Source organism: Amphiura filiformis, chromosome 14 (assembly GCF_039555335.1).
Source record: "Amphiura filiformis chromosome 14, Afil_fr2py, whole genome shotgun sequence".
Taxonomy (NCBI): domain Eukaryota; kingdom Metazoa; phylum Echinodermata; class Ophiuroidea; order Amphilepidida; family Amphiuridae; genus Amphiura; species Amphiura filiformis.
The window spans coordinates 4,890,115-4,910,210 of record NC_092641.1 but is presented as its reverse complement, the minus strand read 5'-3'; the positions used below and the strand labels follow the sequence as shown (position 1 = coordinate 4,910,210).

At 36.3% G+C, this 20,096-nt stretch overlaps 2 protein-coding genes across 2 annotated transcripts in view; both read left to right on the top strand.

The window, feature by feature from the left end:
* Positions 1–20,096, top strand: part of LOC140170562 (fibropellin-3-like) — a 55,611-nt gene that overhangs the window by 4,875 nt on the left and 30,640 nt on the right. The gene's annotated exons all lie outside the window — the stretch shown is intronic.
* LOC140170563 (uncharacterized) overlaps positions 1–20,096 on the top strand; it is a 41,370-nt gene that overhangs the window by 3,552 nt on the left and 17,722 nt on the right. Inside the window, exons 3-7 of the mRNA XM_072193909.1 lie at positions 831–908; positions 1,727–1,969; positions 4,340–4,582; positions 6,060–6,173; positions 6,422–6,535. Of these exons, the coding sequence (XP_072050010.1) occupies positions 831–908; positions 1,727–1,969; positions 4,340–4,582; positions 6,060–6,173; positions 6,422–6,535 (792 nt within the window). The remainder of the gene's footprint in view (positions 1–830; positions 909–1,726; positions 1,970–4,339; positions 4,583–6,059; positions 6,174–6,421; positions 6,536–20,096) is intronic.

Below are 20,096 nucleotides of genomic sequence, written 5' to 3'. Positions count from 1 at the left end.
GTAGTTGGCCTTAATTCAAGAACCTCAAGACCAATGGAAATATGAATACAATAATTGGCCTTCTTGACTCATTTCCAATAAGATCAATGTAAAATTGGATATTATTGCCTCCGCCATCCTACTCCACTTAATCACTTCTTTTTATAAGGATGACAATATTGTGGCAACAAAGTCGAAGGTCATATTATTCTAGAAAAATAGTATAATACTTCTGATCTATAATTGTACAAGTTTGCTAGTTACGTTATTGTGTATGCCTGAACGGTGCGGTCATAAGGAAGAACGTATTATGTGCTTTGTACATTAACACAAATACTTCGTTTTACTATGTGAGGAGTCAAAAGTGGAAAAGTTTACGAGTGTTGTGTGAATGCTGGGAACAGACTAATTAAAATTCAAAAGACAAATATTCTGCTTTTAGTGGGAGCACGTGTTGCCGAGTGGATAAGGCGCCAGACTCATAATCCACAGGTTGCGAGTTCGAGCCTCGCTCGTGCCAACGTGTTGTGTCCTTAGGCAAGGCACTTTATCTTCATTGCCTACTGGGGATGGTGTTGAGTTGGATTGGATGTTTGTATAGTTGTTTGTTTCAATGTTGCAATATTGGCGCTGATTAAGCTGCTGCCTGCAAATTGCATTGTGTCTGTTTAGGTGTGTTTAATGTACAATTCTAGCAATTTGACCTGCGGGTCACCATTAGAGTTTGAAATAAAACCTTCCTTTATTCTTTATGTATTTGCATGAAATACGTTTGTAAGATAGATGGAAGATTATAGTTTTCAATAATCATGAAACTCATAATGATGTATTATTTTTATTTCTGTTCGAAGATGGTAATGAATGCGAACCTAATCCTTGCGGAGCTGGTGAACAGTGCACAGATTTAGAATTTGGGTATAGATGTGAAGGTGAGTAGCTTCCATTACCCTCTCACTATGGACCACAATGGCCTCATCCCAATGGCATAGTTCAATAGCCTCAATTAAACAATCATAGTGCAAAATGTGACCTCAAGTTTCATAGTATGAGTTTTTGTACCCAAATTTTCAAAGGTCAGTCAATGAATGTGCAAATGTATTTGGGTTGAAGAACTGTGCCTTGATGTATGAGCATGTTTTTGATCATAGTGTAAAGAATAGGCTATTCCATTTGCAATCCACACAAACCTTTATATGTTAATGCGTGTATGTGTAGACTTTTGTTCATTGAAAACATTTCAATTGATTTTGAAATACATCCACATTTTTTTAAATCTATACACACCTTTCCATGTCAATGCTAATTGACAATATTTCAACTGATTTTCACAGGTTTCAAAATCTTTTGAGAACTATATGCTGTTATGATTGTATTTCTTCGCAATCTTCATGTGGTAATCAGTAAAAAAAAGTATGTAGCTTTCCAACATATCGAAGGTTGAGCGCCAGAAAGCCTGAACTCACAATCACTTGCTCCCACAAAATGAGCATAAAGTCGCCAAGGCACTATAGAAGACTGAGTCCATTAATCATGACAAAATGCAATAGAAAACAAAATACATTGTGGAGGAAAAATTGATTTTTGAAGACTAAAGCAAGGAGCCATCGTTATGCTCATTTTGAGTGAGAGCTGATCATAGTGAGTTACGGCTTTCTGGTTCTGAACTCTCGATATAACAATTATCCCAGAACGAATGAAGTAGGTCCCAAAAACGTTTCCAAGATGTTTTCAATTCTTATTTTCTCAGATAACGGTCCTCCAATGTTATCCGGTATCCCTGATGACATAGTGCGATATGTAGACGATGGATCAGACACGGTAATTGTTTCATGGATTGAACCTACAGCCATTGACAATTCTGGATCAGTTACAGTGACATCAAATTATGAACCTGGATATGCCTTTCCTATTGGTACTACGACAGTGACATACACAGCTGTGGATATCAATGGCAATAGGGATATTGAGTCATTTACTGTAACCGTAAATGGTAGGTTAAAAAGTATTTGATATCACTCAGTGTACTAATTCACCATTCATGAATGGGGAAACATGCAGGCCTATCGCACCTGTCCTGATTATATTGTTACTCAATTATATCGTGTGACATCGCACCTGTAACCAATCCCAGGATCTGGAGATGGGCTTCATTTCATTGGGTCGTCTAGTATTCCATGATGAAAATGCTAACACATCATGCTGACGTCACCAAGTAAAAAGTACTGTGAACAAAATTCACGCTGACATCTTCTCTTATTCTTTTTTTTTCTTCTTATAGTAACTAATCTTTATATATGAATTTCTCCTTGTATTTCTTCACAATCTTCATGAGGGAATCATTAAAATAATTTGAATATTTTCTACAGCTTTCCAACATATCAAGGGTTGAGCGTCAGAATGCCTGAACTCATGATCACCGGCTCCCACAAAATGAGCATAAAGTCGCCAGGGCAAACAAAAGACATTGTGGAGGAAATATTTATTTATTTATTTTATTTATTTATTTTAATCATATTTATCCAGGGTAGCCCAATTCAGCCAAATAGCTGGTCTAACATGGGGCCCTGCTACACATATATACAATAATTTAAAAGCAACAATTTACAACATACAATTTATATAGTATATACAACTCTTAGACAAATTTAAAATACAAAAATACATACAATTTTCAAAGTAAATAAAAACACATCATTTACAAGTATATGCACAAAATTTTAGGACTTGAATCTTTGCTTGAAAGTCTGCATATTTGTTGAGCTTCTTAATTCATTACTCAGCTTGTTCCAAACTTCAACCCCACTGTATGAAAAAGATGATTTAAAATATTCAGTATCATAACCATTCATGCAAGGCGGAAGAGCCAATACATTTGTCGCAGCTTGTCTGGTGTTAACATTATGCTTTTCGTGTATATACGAAAACCTGTTGATTAGGTACTGTGGAGCCATATCGTTTAGACATTTAAACATTAACAAAGATTTGAAATACATTGCACGATTTGGAAGTGATTCCCATCCTAATATAGGAAACATTATATCAGAAGACGTAAGGTAATTGGCACGTAATATGATTCTTGCACATCGCTTCTGTAACACACTTAATTTACGCATATCTTCATTGAAGCGACCAAACCACACTACACTACAATAGTCGAACTGCGGTTGAATAAGAGCTTTGTATAAAACATTAAGAGTGCGTACGTCAAGATATGTTTTAAGACGTCTTAAGAGTCCTATTTTACAAAAAAGCTTCTGTATAACAGAGTTAACATGATTGTGCCAGAGTAATTTAGAATCTATCTTTACACCAAGACATTTGGCACTATGAACTCTTTCAAGTTGACGATCATCAATGGTAACTGAAAAAGCAGAACATTTATCATTACGTAACTTAGGCTCACTACCAATGAGCATAACGTTTGTCTTTTCAGCATTAAGAAACAACTTGTTAACATTTAACCATGCCTTAATTGCAGAAAGATCTTCAATGAGCTTTTTAGAAATAATATCAGTATCAGTACCATTTACAGACAGCGTGGTATCATCTGCGTACATGGATATTTTCCCATGTGATACTACATTTGGCATATCATTGATAAAAATGAGAAATAATAATGGGCCCAATATACTGCCTTGGGGAACACCAACTTTCATTTCAAGTGAATCAGAAACAATACCCTTAAAAGTAACTCTTTGCTTTCTACATGACAAATATGAAGCAGACCCATTTAACTGTATCTTCAGATGCTCCAATATCGTGGAGCTTTCTTAGCAAAATATCATGATTTACGGTGTCGAACGCTTTTCTAAGGTCGATAAAGGCAACACCGGTCATTTTACCATTGTTGATGCCCGCAAGCCAATCGTCAACCATATCAACAAGAGCAGTTTCGGTAGAATGCCCAGGACGAAAGCCTGATTGATGAACATTCAAAATACCATTTCGATTTAAAAAAGAGTAAACATGGTTATGCATAGCCCTTTCAATGATCTTACTTATTACAGGCAGGATGGAAATAGGCCTGTAATTATTGGTGTTATCAAGATCACCTCCTTTATGCAAAGGGATTACTTTGGCTTCTTTCCACAAAGTAGGAAAAATACCCTTTGACAAAGAGAGATTCAGTACTCAGTGTACTAATATTGATTTTGAAGGCCAAAGCAACCATCTTTATGATCATTTTGTGAGAGCTGGTCATAGTGAGTTATGGCTTTCTGGTTCTAAACCCTCGATAAATCAATTACTCAAGAACGAATGATGAAAAAAGAACTGTAAAAGAAAAACGTACAACTGTAGAATCCGGCAGAAGTACATCCCAAAAACGTTTTCAAGATGTTTTCAATTCTTGTTTTCTTAGATAACGGTCCTCCAATGTTATCCGGTATCCCTGATGACATAGTGCGAGATGTAGACGCCGGATCAAACACAGCCAATGTTTCCTGGATTGAACCTACAGCCACTGACAATTCTGGATCAGTTACAGTGACATCAAATTATGAACCTGGGTATCCTTTCCCTATTGGTACTACGACAGTGACATACACAGCTGTGGATATCAATGGCAATAGGGTTACTAAGTCATTTAATGTAACCGTAAATGGTAGGTTTAAAAGTATTTGATATCACTCAGTGTACTAATTCACCATTCATGAATGGGGAAACATGTAGGCCTATATTATTTGTCTCACATCGCACCTGTCCTGATTATATTATTACCCAATTAGCTTATAATTATATCGTGTGACATCGCACCTGTGACCAATCCCAGTGTCTGAGATGGGCTTTTTGGCGACCCAATTCATTTGGTCGTCTAGTATTCCATGATAAAAATGCTGATACATCATGGTGACGTCACCAACTAAAGCCTCAACTTGAGGTCATATTTGGAGCTAGGTGGTTTAATGAGGCTCATTGAACTTACGCTACACAATTCTCATCGCACTAGTTCTTTAGCCCAATATGTCTGTATAATAATACCAAAACTCATATTCCAATACTTGAGGTAAAATTTGAGTGCAATGATTGATATAATGCTGTGAATAAAACATAATTAGCATGATTAGTAGTATTTTTGTTAACCTTGTCTATTTTTGTAGTATTTCTGTTAACCTTGTCTATTTTAGTAGTATTTCTGTTAACCTTGTCTATTTTAGTAGTATTTTTGTTAACCTTGTCTTTTTACTAGTGCATTAACAGTGTACACCATTCTGGTTTGCATACAACATTAGTTTTTATCTTGTCTTTTTCTTTGTTCCCCACACCAAGTTGGTATACCTGGCTCGAATCTTTCCATGATTAATAGCTTTACCGAGATGGTGTGACAGTACTAATGAAGTTTATAATAACACATGTGAGGGACTGTGGTCACACCTATAGGATACCAACGTATAGCATTTTGTAGTCAGTCAACACTAATTATATTTGATCTTGGCTGTCAAAACATATTAGGGTGGTATTGTTTCAGTGCGTGAAAGTGGAGATATCTCAACAGAATAATCATAATGCCATTTAACAGTCAAAACTATTGTGAAAAGGTTTTTTGCTTACGCTGGCATCTTCTCTTATTCTTTTTGTAATTTGTTAGTTTTTATTTATGAATTTGTCCTTTTCATTAGATAAACGAATGTTTAAACGAACCATGTCAAAATGGAGGTGTCTGCGCTGATGGAAGAGGGCGCTATGTATGTATGCACTGTCCTTTGGGTCTCGCTTTGTTTGATTTTTCAGTCATCCACGCACTATGGTGTCTTAACAAAGCAAGATGAATTAACTTTTGAACATCATACATTTGTACACGAGCTGCTGGATGGGATGGAGTCAACTACATGTTTCTTTAATAAAATGCATCAATGCAAGCTTGTGCAAGCAAGTGACAAGCTCGGATTATTACACATTTTGCTCATTGATCACTCCCCCATCACTCCTTACACTAGCTCACCATGATTGAATGGAGAAACATCTACTATAATCGTGTGACAACTGTCCTATTGATTGGGATGGACTTTTTTTCTTAATTGTTCTTATTGTTTGAAATCGAAGTAACTCCTCTTTACATATGAATTTGTGCTTTTTATTAGATATTAATGAATGTTCAAGTGGACCGTGTCAGAATGGAGGTACCTGCATTGATGATATAAGGCGCTATATATGTATTTGTCCTTTTGGGTTCGCCGGGGTCAATTGTGAGATCAGTAAGTGCTTATGTGAATTCATTGGAAATTAATATTGTAACTGCATATAGGTTAATCTTGGGCAACCAGAACACATATTATGTGCTGGAAAATCAATTTCAGTATCGAGACACAGAACAAACTTTTATCCACAGTTACTGAAAAGCATAATATTGCCACCATACCAAAAATATGTTCAAAGATCATCAATAAAGCCACATGTAGCTCTGAAAAAATATATAACAAGAAGACCCTGTTTGACTTTTCAGTGACCAACGCATGTGATAGTTCACCATGCCTTAACGGAGCGACATGCACTGACATTTGGGAATCATACATTTGTACATGTGCTTATGGATGGGATGGAGTCAATTGTGAAACAGGTGAGCTTCTTTTGATATGAACGCATCAATACTTGATAAGCTTGATATCACAGGGGATCTTTGTTAGCTGAACAATAATTTAGTTAATCAAAAAATATTTCAAAAAACATGGTCACCACCCCCCCCATATTATGCAAATGAGTGTTTCTGACCAAACTTAGGCTAATATTTTAGCCGACAAATTACAAATGTTCGCGTACATGTTCATATTTGATCATTTTAGCTTGAAATTAGCAATTTTCCGCGCTTCGTGCAGAATTTGTTCAAAATCTGGAAGCAAAATTCGCTACTTTTGAATTGCAAATTGAAAGACAAACATGAAACCATTTTCAAAAAACATCGGATAGCTTTTCCGTATCTGACCCCTATAGAGCACAAATTCCAACCTTTGACCATTTGCCAAAAACTCCAGGTTCATTAATAGTCGTAGGTCATGTAAGTAGGTCAAACTATATATTTTCGGAGTCATTGTGACCTGAGGAATATTTTGGAATATATTTAAACCAAATCAAAACCAAATTGATTTTTGACCCCTGTGGAAACTTATTGAAGATATCTGCTTATTATGGCAAATGGTAATTTGATCGCATGTGATTACTGGACAGTGGTTTAACGTGATCTGTCAAAATGGAAATACGAAGAGATATTTTCCCTACAATTTATATTTTATAGATCAGTAATAATTTGTGTGAACATTCAAAGTACTATCAGCTTGATTAAATAATATGTTTTATTATAATTGAAGACTGAATTTAAAAGACTAGTTTGCGTCTGACGCCCTGTCAACCACACCGAAAATGCCTTACTGCGCTGGTCTGCAACCAATCACACCGCGCCGTTGCGATGCCCTAACGTCAGACGCAAACTATATTCTTCTTAATCCGGTCTTCAATTATAATCGGTCTGTGAATATAATTTGCAGGGTGCGAGCCATCTGGTGTTAAGGATACAAGTGGATCATCTAGCTCAGAGGAGGAGCGATGGTATAGGCCATCTGGCGTAAGGAAAAGACCATGCAGACCATCTGGTGTTAATAATGGAAGTGGATCGTCTAGTTCAGAAGAAAAAGTGGCATACCGTGTCAGGAATAGATATCGTGTAAGGAACAGGTTGCGTAGACCAGCTGCTGTTCAGGACAATACTGGTGGATCATCTAGTTCAGAGGTCGAATCAAACCGGGTGTATCGAGTCAGGAATCGATTTCGTGGTAAGATGTGTTTTAATTGTGATTAGCTATTCTATTGATAATTTCGACTTTTCATGAATCCTGCATTGATATGGTGTTGACGTATGAATTGATATTGATAGTGGGGATGAAATATATAATATCCTATTGAACCACTCGGCCTATAGATTAATTGTTGAAAGTTTCACATTAAGGGCCGCTGTGTGGTTTGAATTATTCCTGAAAAAATATGGAATCACTGAAGAAAGGAAAACATTTCATTTGGAATGAAGGAAGGAAGAATTAATGAAAGGAAGGAAACGTGGATGTTTACATGGGTGGCTGGAAGAATATTAAGACAAACACGTCATAACAACATTAATTACTGAAATACATTAATATTATTTTTATGTTGTATTTCAGTCAGGAACAATATTCAATACAGAAGGGCATAATAGGCTGATGCTGCCCAGTGGACCTACAGTCTCACTACTCACTAAGGTACATTTCTTTTAGTTTAGTTTAGTTTAGTTTACTCCAAGACCGTGTAATAAAGCAACAATGTATGTAATGCATGTTCCGACTGATGAGGTGGATTACGAAATAATTACTATTTCCTAGATTATCAGTAAATCCTAGCGCTAATATTTTAACTTTCAAGTATAATACGAGGGTCATTCAACAAGTTATAAAATAAAAGACAGAACTAGATAAAAAAAAAAGACAAAATCGCGTCTGATGTCAGAGCAGGGCAAAGGCGCGCCGTGATTGGTTGCCGACCTGCGCAGTACGGCATTTTCTGTCTAGTGGTCAGAATTTCAGACGCGAATATACATTAGAATGTCACGTACAAATAAAGGCAAATGTATATTGATAACTTTTTCCAGATTTGTGTAAGTGACCTCTGAAGCAAAGTAAGATTGATACACCGGAAGCGGTGAAAAATAATGTGTGTAACTCTCAGACAGGATTAGCTATGATAATGCAAACAGATTATAACTGAAACAGCACTCTATTTTAACCAAATAGCATGATGACCATTGACCAGTAATAAAAAAAAATATTTTAACGTATGGAAGTATGGTCACTTTAAGGATACATACTCTTGAATTCCATCCAACTTGTCCATGTTTTACATTTTTGCATATTTATGAAGCACATAAATGTATTCAACACTTCAGATGTTTAATTTGCAAAATGTATGCCTAAAAAGTACTTTTAAAAATGATTGTAGTATATTCATTTTACCCTACATATATGTTGTTTACAGTTGCTAGGTGAGGGCAATTGGGATTGCCAGACCCAGCCATAAACATTTCTAAGATAGCTGAGCATAAAAATCCCTCTCATTCACAATATGTATTATCACAAGGCAGAGAAATTCCATAAAAATCAATATATTCAGACAATGACATAACACCAGCCCTGTTTCAGCATTATTGAACACCATCCCACAATTCACCTGCTTTTGACACCTCTAAATAGCAGTGTATTATATAATACATGTTAGTTTGTCACACATCAGCACACATGTATTGACTGCATTGATTTGTGGGAAGTGATTTGACTTGAAAGATTAGGCTCTTCACCAACCTTCAAAAGAATTCATTACTGTACTGTTGTATGCATGGCTAGTTGTCAATAGTGTGACTTGTAAATGAGGCTTTTGTGTCAGGTTATAAGGTCATATGTGGGTCAAATACTTGAGGTCAATTCTGGGCACCATTTTGAAAACAATGTGCTTTTTATATGACTGGAGACATTTGAGATTTGGTCTATTTAACCTGTTCTTGAACCTGAAGTTGGATATAATATAAAGGATGTATACATTTTGCTTGGGATATAAATGGTGAGTACAATAATTGAGATTAAACTTAGAACTGATTTGACACATAATGGCAAAACAAGTACCTGAATCACAAAAATGATTGAAACGGAAGCTTTTGAAAAAAGTGTGTGATTTGGCAGAATGGTGGCAAGAAATGTTATTATTTTTCATCACTGCTGTAGTTTGGACATAAAATCTTTGTACCTATGGCTTAAGTAGAATTCAGTGATATATTGCAGCTAGTTTAACAAATAAAATACGGGTCAAGAAAGAAAATAGAAGAACTTTAATGAATAAGCTTATGACCAAATGTGGATCATTGAAAATTTACGTTTTCTAGAACTTATAAATTATATTTCGGAGGTTCCTGTACCAAAGTTTGATAGCAAGAATGTAATTGTGGAATGTTTGACATATGCCAGCAATTTGGTAGAGAAATCGGTGTGAAGTATGGTATGATATCAACGGTCCAAAATTTAAATAGCGAGTGGTGAAAGCGGGGACCCAAGTCATAGGCTTCCAGTGAAAATCTGATTAAGGCTATAAAAATAATAATATATAATCCTTTACCTTTAAGATGAGGTATAACTTTTATTTTTCCGATGATTATTTATCCCATTTTTTTGTTCAAAACCTCGAAAGAGGCAGTATCCTTAATTTGATCGTTCTCTGTAACTATACATACACATTTTAACCATTTCCGCGGCACTGAATCGTAATTTAATTTCTACTTTTATGAGAAAAATATACTAGGTAATAATCATGAAAAATATGAAAGGGCTACTCTTTGCAGAAGCTGGGATATAAGGATGGAAATAAAACCTTATGAATGACCCTCGTATTAAATCTACGAAACATATGAAATGCTTTTGTTCTATATAATTGATCGTATAGTCTCGCCCTCTGTATGATAAACCACTTAATATCTTTGTCTTGTATTAACCCTTACAGGACCATAAAAGGAAGTCACCGGAAACGACTGTCTCTATTTCACCTAAGAACGATGGCCCAGCTTACTGGATGAAACTTTGCGTCGAACTTGCTCCGCTTCCGATAGGCATATAGAATATCATAGATAAACGTATCGATTCATAAACTACAGTTTTAGTGTTTATTATAATACCATGGGTCATATAAAAGAAATAAATTTTTCAAATCGTCTGAATCGATATGTATATATATATATAATAAAGACATCATTTAATTGTTCTGAGTCTCTTCTACCCTATTTAAGTGATTGAAAACACCTACCCATTAAAATAATGCAAAGTTCAACCTTCTATTTGCTAAGATACAATCCTTAAACATCATAAAGTAATATATACAGGGTGTATCAAAATGATTGGTACCGGGCTATGTGACATTTTCAAAAATATATCAAAAATATAAAATTGCTAATTAATATAGTTTTTGTACTATAAATAGAAAGGGGTACATGTTAACTTGTTAATCTATTAATCTGAAGTTGATAGGTTGATGCATCTGGGAGCTATTATCATTTAAACGAAGATCGACGTAATCATGGTTTGACTTACACAACACAAGATGAATAGGTTCACTGCTTGAACCATTTCTTGCACTACATACTGTTCAATATCTTGCCTCTGTATACATAACATACAATAATGCTTTACACATTCTTTTAGAAAGACAGTTCCTGAAGTCCCTGCCTTACGACTCTGGCAGTGTGAGGGGAAACCCTATCTTGAAACACATGTGATGGGTCCACGCTGTAACTGCCCATATCAAATTTTGAAGCATTGCAAGTTATAACATGTTTGCATGGGATACGCCTTGCTCTTAGAAACTGTCTCCTAAATCTTCTCTGCACTTCTCCATAGCTTCGTGTCTACCAGTAATTCTTAACAATGAATTCACACTGAAATGTGGAATACTGTGGAGCCATTCCAATAACCTTTACCAGGTCTTAACTATCCTACACTGTCTACAGTCTATAGCCATTCTGCCACACCATCTACTTAGTAATATCAATAATACAATTTAAATTACCGCCCTAGATGGTGTTGATACACAAACTTCTCTTTCACCCCACCTAAATTATTCAAGTCAATAATATTACTCTCAAGCAATAAATATTGATTATAAGATTTATATATATTATGAATGAAGAAATAGGCAAAGAAAATATTAAACATTTCCATGATTTTCAACATATCATCCTCACAAGGTATTTGCAGTAAAATAGAGCTTTGAAAATGGTGCGCTACTGATCCAGCGTTACGATGAAAAGTGTAAAAACACCTACTTTCCTTTAGAATCATGTAACTTCTGAATAGAATGTGCTATCTTTATGATCTAAAATTCTTAGAGAAGATCAAACTACTATAATTACAAATATTTAAACAATAAACCCCAAACTGGCACAAAAAATAGTAAAACAATTCGGCAAAAAATGAGAAGTCTTCGGTACCAATCATTTTGATACACCCTGTATATGTATATATCTAAACTATAAACTAATTGCAGACACTAATTAAGTCAATGGTTTGCAATTATAATATTAGGATTATTTTAATAGTTTTATGTACAGTAATAATTTTCAGGGTTTTATCCAATTGTTTGGTACATCACGTCCCATTGGACATTCTATTTAATCGCACTAAATTAAAATATTTAAAGTAAAGGGAAATGTATTGTTTGTAAATAATATATACTATAGCAGCTGCTTTGTTTATAGAACAGTTTTAATTATGATAATGTACATAATGTTTGAAACCTATTTATTTAAATCTTAGCTTTAAACCCAAACCATTATTATTGTGTAATCAAATATTTTTGTTGTTATATGTATTTCTGATTGTATTGTTGTTTATTGTGTGAAGCGCATTGAGGGATTTTTATTCATATTGCGCTTAATAAATGAGAACGTAAATAAAAGAGAACATGAAAAAATCAGGTTTCTCATGTAAAATATGTAAAAACTATGTGCACAAGAAAATCTTAGCCGAAACAAAAAAACGTTTTAATATCATTAAAATGTCGGGTTATATAAAGGTCATGAAAAGGTTTTTGAAACGTTATTGTTATTGCAAAAGATTTTTGCAAAATATTTACACTTACATAACATTCTTTTTAGTAGGTTTTGCACCAAGTTTTCAAAAATGTTTTTAAATGTTATTTTAATAAAAACGTTTTAAAAAACGTTTTTATACCCTTTATATAACCCGACATTTAAACGTTTCCTGTAAAATGTTTTGTATTAGCTGGGTCCAGATGAGCATAAAACGGCGAGGATTACGGTGGCGTTAATAAACCTAATGAATAAATCCGGAACAATAATCCACGTATCAGATATTAAAATAGACCAATATGATAAAATAATATTTAATCAAATTAGATTCCAAAATAATACCAGAATGCAATTAATTAACACTGGAAGAATTCCGCCAAAACTATATTTTCTAGTCCCTTTTAACACGGTTCAAATCATATGACAGCTTTCTTATGCGATATACTAAATATATATAATCTTAATGGTCTGCATTATGCAGCCCATACACGTTCAATTTCATTGATCAATATCAAAGACCCTAGATAACATTGCACACGTACAATGGTAGATTGGGGTATTCCAGAAATAAATGCACACCCCCTATAGAGGAGTGACTTTTTAATCAAAGAAATGTCTGAATTTCCAGTCTGCTTTATGAAAACGACTGGAATTCCAGTTGCCAATGTCGCTAGAAAAGCCTGGAAATCCAATTAAATGAAGGAAAAATCACGGATATGTTCGCTGCTGGATTTGTTCGTCTTTCAACGTATGGATTTCCAACAATCACGACTGGACAAAAACCCATCTATAGGGGTGTGCATCTATTTTCTGGAATAGCCAATTTTGTATTCACTCCTGCATCTAGGGTCCCCAATATTTATCAATAAAATTGATCGTGTATGAGCCGCATTAGTCTTCACCCAATGAATTGTTCTGCCTTTTGTATGTAAGTAGGGGTGTGTGTATTTATGTAAATGTTTTATTAGGTAAATTATGCAACTTATGCCCACAATATATGTTAAGGGGGTGTTTGTTTCAGGTCTCTTGACTGTTTGAGTATCTTCACACGTGTGTATTTGTTCTTGTTTTGAATGAAATACAGATTTTGATTGATTGATTGATTGATTGATTGATTGATTGATTGATTGATTGAATGAATGAATGAATGAATGAATGAATGAATGAATGAATGAATGAATTAATTAATGAATGATTGATTGATTGATTGATTGATTGATTGATTGATTGATTGATTGATTGATTGATTGATTGATTGAAAAAACAATTGTGTTTCCCCATTTGGTTATTCGTTCACCCTAATTTTGTCTTTTACACAGTGTTCTCAAAACGCGGTTATACTTGCGAAGAGGGTCTTGTTAGTTTCACTTACCGCATACACCATGTGACAACAAGAAAAGCGTGAAAAAGACCATGCTCTTTGTTCCGTGCGTTTGAAACAAGAACCTCCCTTTTGTAGTAAGATGGCAGATCCGTACAAAGGTTAAATATATAAACATTTATCTAAACACCAACACAAGTATGAGACAGGGTTCGTCCTACTCCCTATTCCAGAAAAATTCAGCACTAAAGTTTTGTGATAAAAACAAAATATTATCCAGTTTTGCCAAATGAAATATTGCTAAATATTTATCCTTTAGTATTTAGTAAATTAAAGTAAATTAAATGATATGTTGATTGTTTTTGGCTCCCTCGGACAACAACTTACAACTTGGAATGACCACACTGATATTTAAGTTGTACCCACAATTGCAAAGCATGCGTTAAATGTAAGTGCACAAATATTATTTAAATGTCCGCACAGATTTTGATTACTGTCTACATATAAGTGTACAGATTAAGGAACTCCTATGCACATTTATATTATTCAATTCAACTCAAGTCAAAATGTTGAAAATTAAGAAGATTTCTACTGTGAATTTTGTTCATTTTGAACAATTCCAAGTAAAAACGAAGTTGGTTACTCACGTTTTTAGTGACGTTTCACCACTACACTAGTGGCTTCTTCAGACTGGCAACTCATCACATCTGACTGCTTGCTTTTATAGGCAACAGGAAGCACCGTAGAGGGCGTGATGAGTTGGTCAAAGATGTTTTTGAGTGAGTAGGCCCCTCGTCCTTGTTTAGAGTGTCTTGTCCATTTCGGCGGATCCAGATGGCTTCTTTCAGCCACCTGGTGGTTTTGTCGGCTTCACGATCAATCACTTTTGAGTCCTCCTAATTGATGGAGTGATTTGTAGAGGCCACATGATCAGTGATGGCGGATTTGTGAATGTCTGTGACAGATGATTGGCGTTTTTCTCGAGTAAATGGTTTTGATTCCAATTTCTCCACCTCTTTCTGGTGCTCTTTGAGTCGGATACCAAAGGGGCGACCAGTTTCACCAATGTAGGAACTTGGACAGTCACCGCAGGGTATTTCATAAATGGCTTCCGCTTTCTGTTGAGGGAGAAATTTATCCTTTGGATGGACGAGCATATTGCGGATGGTACGATGCGGCTTCATGGCTGTGGAAAATCCGTGTTTTTTAAACACCCTGGACACAAGCTCGGATACGCCCTCTATAGGGAACTACAACCTAGTTCCTAGTTGAAGGAAGTAGCGGTAAAGCAAGAAAAATCAACCACCAACAATGTAAACAAGAACAATTCTGAGCGGTACCCAACTCAAGCGATGGGTAAAGAATCTGCTCAAAACAGTGTACTAGCTCGTGGCAAGTCCAGACAATTTAAATCAATCGTCAATTGTAGATGACCACATCTGACATTGTTGCATGTGAGAAAGCATGCTGGAAGCTTACCAAACCGGAAGCTGCACAATTGCGTGCTGAGATTGTTGGCACTTTAAAATCGGCATAATTGCTCCTTCTCATATCAGCAAATATGAGCGCACCGCGATCAAACAACTCCAGAAAGAGGAGTCTATCATGGTCCTCGGGGCCGACAAAGGCAGGGCTACAGTTGTCATGGACAAGTCTGAATATCAAGAAAAAATGTGCTCCCTCCTTAGCGACTCCAAGACATATGAAAAATTAGACAAGGATCCGACTGCAAAACATAAAAGAGAGTTGGTTTTCATCTTGCAGAGACTTGAAAGAGAGGATAAAATCAAGAAAGCAGATAAGCAATTTTTGTATCATACCTCTGAAAATGTTCCGAGAATTTATGGAAGTCCAAAAATTCATAAAGACGGAACACCGTTGCGACCCATCGTGTACTTTACAGGCTCTATCGGATGTAACGTGGCCAAGTCCTTAGCTGATAGTTTAAGCCCCATAGTTGGCCAATCTGAGCACCACGTTCTGAATTCAAAAAGTCTTGCGGAAGACCTAAAAGACGTTGTCCTTACAGAAGATGAGATCCCCAATTCACATGATGTGGTGGCGTTTATTTACTAGTACCCCCATCGATCTCACTCTTCATGTTCTTCCTGAAAAACTAAACGAAGACAAAGACCTCAAAAACAGAACACTCCTCAACATTAATGACATGAACTTACCAAATTGTGTCTTGCCACGGTTGCCTACTTTAGCTACTCAGGTGATATCTACCGCCAACGGTTCGGCATGGCGATGGGTAGCCCTCTGAGCCCCCTTGCCTGTAATATATTCATGGAGTGGTTGGAACAGAAAGTTATTTCCACAGCCCCGGTAGCCTGCCGACCGCGTCTCTGAAAAAGATACGTAGATGATGTGTTGGAAATAGTACGCAAAGGAGAAGCAGACAACTTCACAGAACACTTAAATTCTATCGACCCTACCAACAGTGTCAAGTTCACTTACGAGCAAGAACAAGAGGGTTCGATTCCCTTCCTCGACACCTTAATTACTAGAAAACCGGATGGATCAGTGAAACTCTGTATCTGCCGTAAGAAAACGCACACTGACCAATATCTTCAGTTCTCCTCCCACCACCCTTTACTTCAAAAGCTGGGTGTTGTTAGAACGCTGCTGGACAGGAGTGACGCGTTGGTTACCGAGGAAACGGACAGACAAAAAGAGGAGGGTAACATCCGCGAAGCGTTGACCACATGCGGTTACCCGGATTGGTCAATCAATAAAGTCAAAAAAGACAGATCCACTCCTAAGACAAAACTTTCCTCCAAACGAAAAGATGATAGTGAAAAAACCAAAAGCATGGTTGTAGTTCTCTATATAGAGGGCGTATCCGAGCGTGTGTCCAGGGTGTTTAAAAAACACGGATTTTCCACAGCCATGAAGCCGCATCGTACCATCCGCAATATGCTCGTCCATCCAAAGGATAAACTTCTCCCTCAACAGAAAGCGGAAGCCATTTATGAAATACCCTGCGGTGACTGCCCAAGTTCCTACATTGGTGAAACTGGTCGCCCCTTTGGTATCCGACTCAAAGAGCACCATAAAGAGGTGGAGAAATTGGAATCAAAACCATTTACTCGAGCAAAACGCCAATCACCTGTCACAGACATTCACAAATCCGCCATCACTGATCATGTGGCCTCTACAAATCACTCCATCAATTGGGAGGACTCAAAAGTGATTGATCGTGAAGCCGACAAGACCGCCAGGTGGCTGAAAGAAGCCATCTGGATCCGCCGAAAAGGACAAGACACTCTAAACAAGGACGAGGGGGCCTACTCACTCAACAACATCTTTGACCAACTCATCACGCAATCTACGGTGCTTCCTGTTGCCTATAAAAGCAAGCAGTCAGATGTGATGAGTTGCCAGTCTGAAGAAGCCACTAGTGTAGTGGTGAAACTAAAAACGTGAGTAAACCAACTTCGTTTTTACTTGGAATTGTTCAAAATGAACAAAATTCACAGTTGATATCAACATTCCTAATGAACTTGTTCAAAGATTTAAGAAGATTTCATTCGGCAGTGAGTTCCAATGATGGATTGCAGTATTAAAGAAAGTGAACCTATCTTGACTCTTGTAGTGAGGAACCTTAAAGTTGACTGGGCTACCCCTGGTGTTGTACTTATGTAGATTTTAATTGAACTACTCTGGCTTAACTTGATAGCATACTCACCAAGTCCAATTCGTTCTGCCCACAGTAATTATAAACTACGCAAAACAAAAAAAAAGTTTCTTTATGGTTAGGAAATTTACCCACTATTAAAATCTAGCGACTAATTTTGTACGTTTGCTAAATAATCGCATGCGGGTTATTGTCCAGCGCATTTTGACACCTCAATCACTACTCTACGACACTCCTGAGAAAGCTATTAATGTTTAAGTAAAACGAGGTAAATGTCCTAACCATTAAGAAACTTTTTTTGCGTAGTGTATATAATTAAAACGAACGATCTAGTTTTGAATACTTTGGAATTTGTGTTTGTAGTTTTTAGATAACCCTGTATACCATGAAGAACAAGTGTAATCAAAAACGACATTCGTGAATATTCAGCATGTCTGTACAAGAATTATTTAAGTCTCCCACTAGCTTTTTTGATAATGTTCGAAGCAATTGATTACTGGAAAGAATATTTTCGAGGGCGACCACTAAATGTTATACAGACAGAGGGGTATTAATTAACTTCCCATTGCAAGAAGCAATGAAATTATCAACTGAATTTAGCTTCCTTTTGGTACCGAATAAGATGAAGGGAGAGCTTATTATCTATCATCCATTGCCTGCAAGAGTCTAATTCGTGACTTGATTTATCAGCAAATATTTGGGGATCTTTATCAGAAACAAGCAAGGTACTAGTGGCGTACCGTGGCCGCTCCTCTCCGAGGGCTGCAGAAAAGTTAAATTAGGACGCCCCTTTCGTCAACAGCCCGAAAAGGTTGACCCAATATTTTCCAGCCAGCAGGGCGCTCAAGAATCTAATCTGTGACCTTCGACCCCTCGTGGGAGCCACAGGGGGCATAGAAAAAAATGGAACCAATCAAATTCTTATCATTTCAGTTTTAAGGATGCCAAAAACATTCATTTGGTTCCACAAATGTAGGAATATACAATCCCACACCCATAGCGCCCTGTACGTACTACTATGTCAAGTTCGGGTATTTATTACACCCAATATAAGGTAGTTTTATGACCTTTTTGTTAAGTTGCTGATATCTAAAGCTAAAGTTTGTGTTTAAAACTGTTACCTAATTATCAATATTACGATATGTAAAATACTCTTTTACTTGCTTGGACATATATAGTAATTGTTATATACCGCGTCAAAAAAGTATCTTTACACTTGGAAGAAAAATCCTAATTTAAAAACTAAACCATATAATTGTTTTTTGGGTACATTCATTTGTTTAAATAGATGCACTATCTAATCCGGCACATTATGTCACCCCATTGAGTCCAATATGACTTCAAGAAACAAAGTTGATTAGACGAAGGTCCTGTTTTAAGAGTAACAACTGGCCTATTCAAAACTCCACGGACTAGACATCTGGTTTGAGAGTGGTGAACATAATGAATAGCTAATTTGTGCATGCCTGTAATTTAATACAAAAGGAGCAAAAGAAAACTGAAACAAAAGCGATTACAAATAAAATGCAAGTTATGAAAAGTACTGAGAATACAAAGTGTTGTTTCTTTGTTGTGATTGTTGGAATCTTTATGCGCCTTGTATAGGTCAGTTTGTCACTTTTCATAGAACGTATTGCAGTGGAATAAAGGTATTTAGAGTTTAACAAGATATCTAACTAATGGTGCATATGATCGTCGTAGTCGAAAGCACCATTCACTCTACAAAAACGAAACGAAAGTCATTACATTGTGTCATCTGACAATTGCGTTTTAGGCATGAAACTCAGAGTAACGAATTTGTATACGCTCTCCCTTTTGGGATTGACCACTTTATTCAAAAGATAGTCTTACTATCAGTTTTTATTTCCGACAGACAGCGTGACACTGGGATAGACATGGGCTGTGTTGACACCATGGATTGTATTCACATTCCCAAGAGATGGTAGTCCCTCCAAAACATTTCGTCGTGTCGTCTGACGATTGCCTTTTAGACATGAAACTCAGAGTTTATTCTCAAGGTCTATTCTTTGAATTGTCATATATATTTATATATAGATCACACATAAAATGGGCATACCGTTGACATTGGGATATTGGCTAAGAGCAAGTGGGATCACGGAGAGTGCAATGACAGCTCTGTTACCATGGTTACTTGGACAGACTGACCGAATGCTGTAAACTAGTATCAAAGACGCTAGTACATGTAATATAATAGATAATGCATGTAGCAGTTTTCTCTGTGGGACGCTATCATGGCAATTTTCATTCGTATCATATACAGCGTTGCCACAAGAATTTTGTTCTCCAATGCGCAGCGTTTGTCAAACAATCCCAATAGTCATAATGCTAGAAACGTTAATGAAAATAAAGCTTCGGCATTTAACCACGGTATTGGCAACACTTTATGAGCGCCAAAGTAGAGAAGAAATACAAATTACTACGTCAAAACACTATAAATTACCTTCACAAACAGGCGTAATAAATAGTGTGCTACGCCAACCCCTAATGTCCTCGGCACACTTATATTATGTGTAATATTAGGATTTCACAATATTTCACACAATTTGAACTTCCCA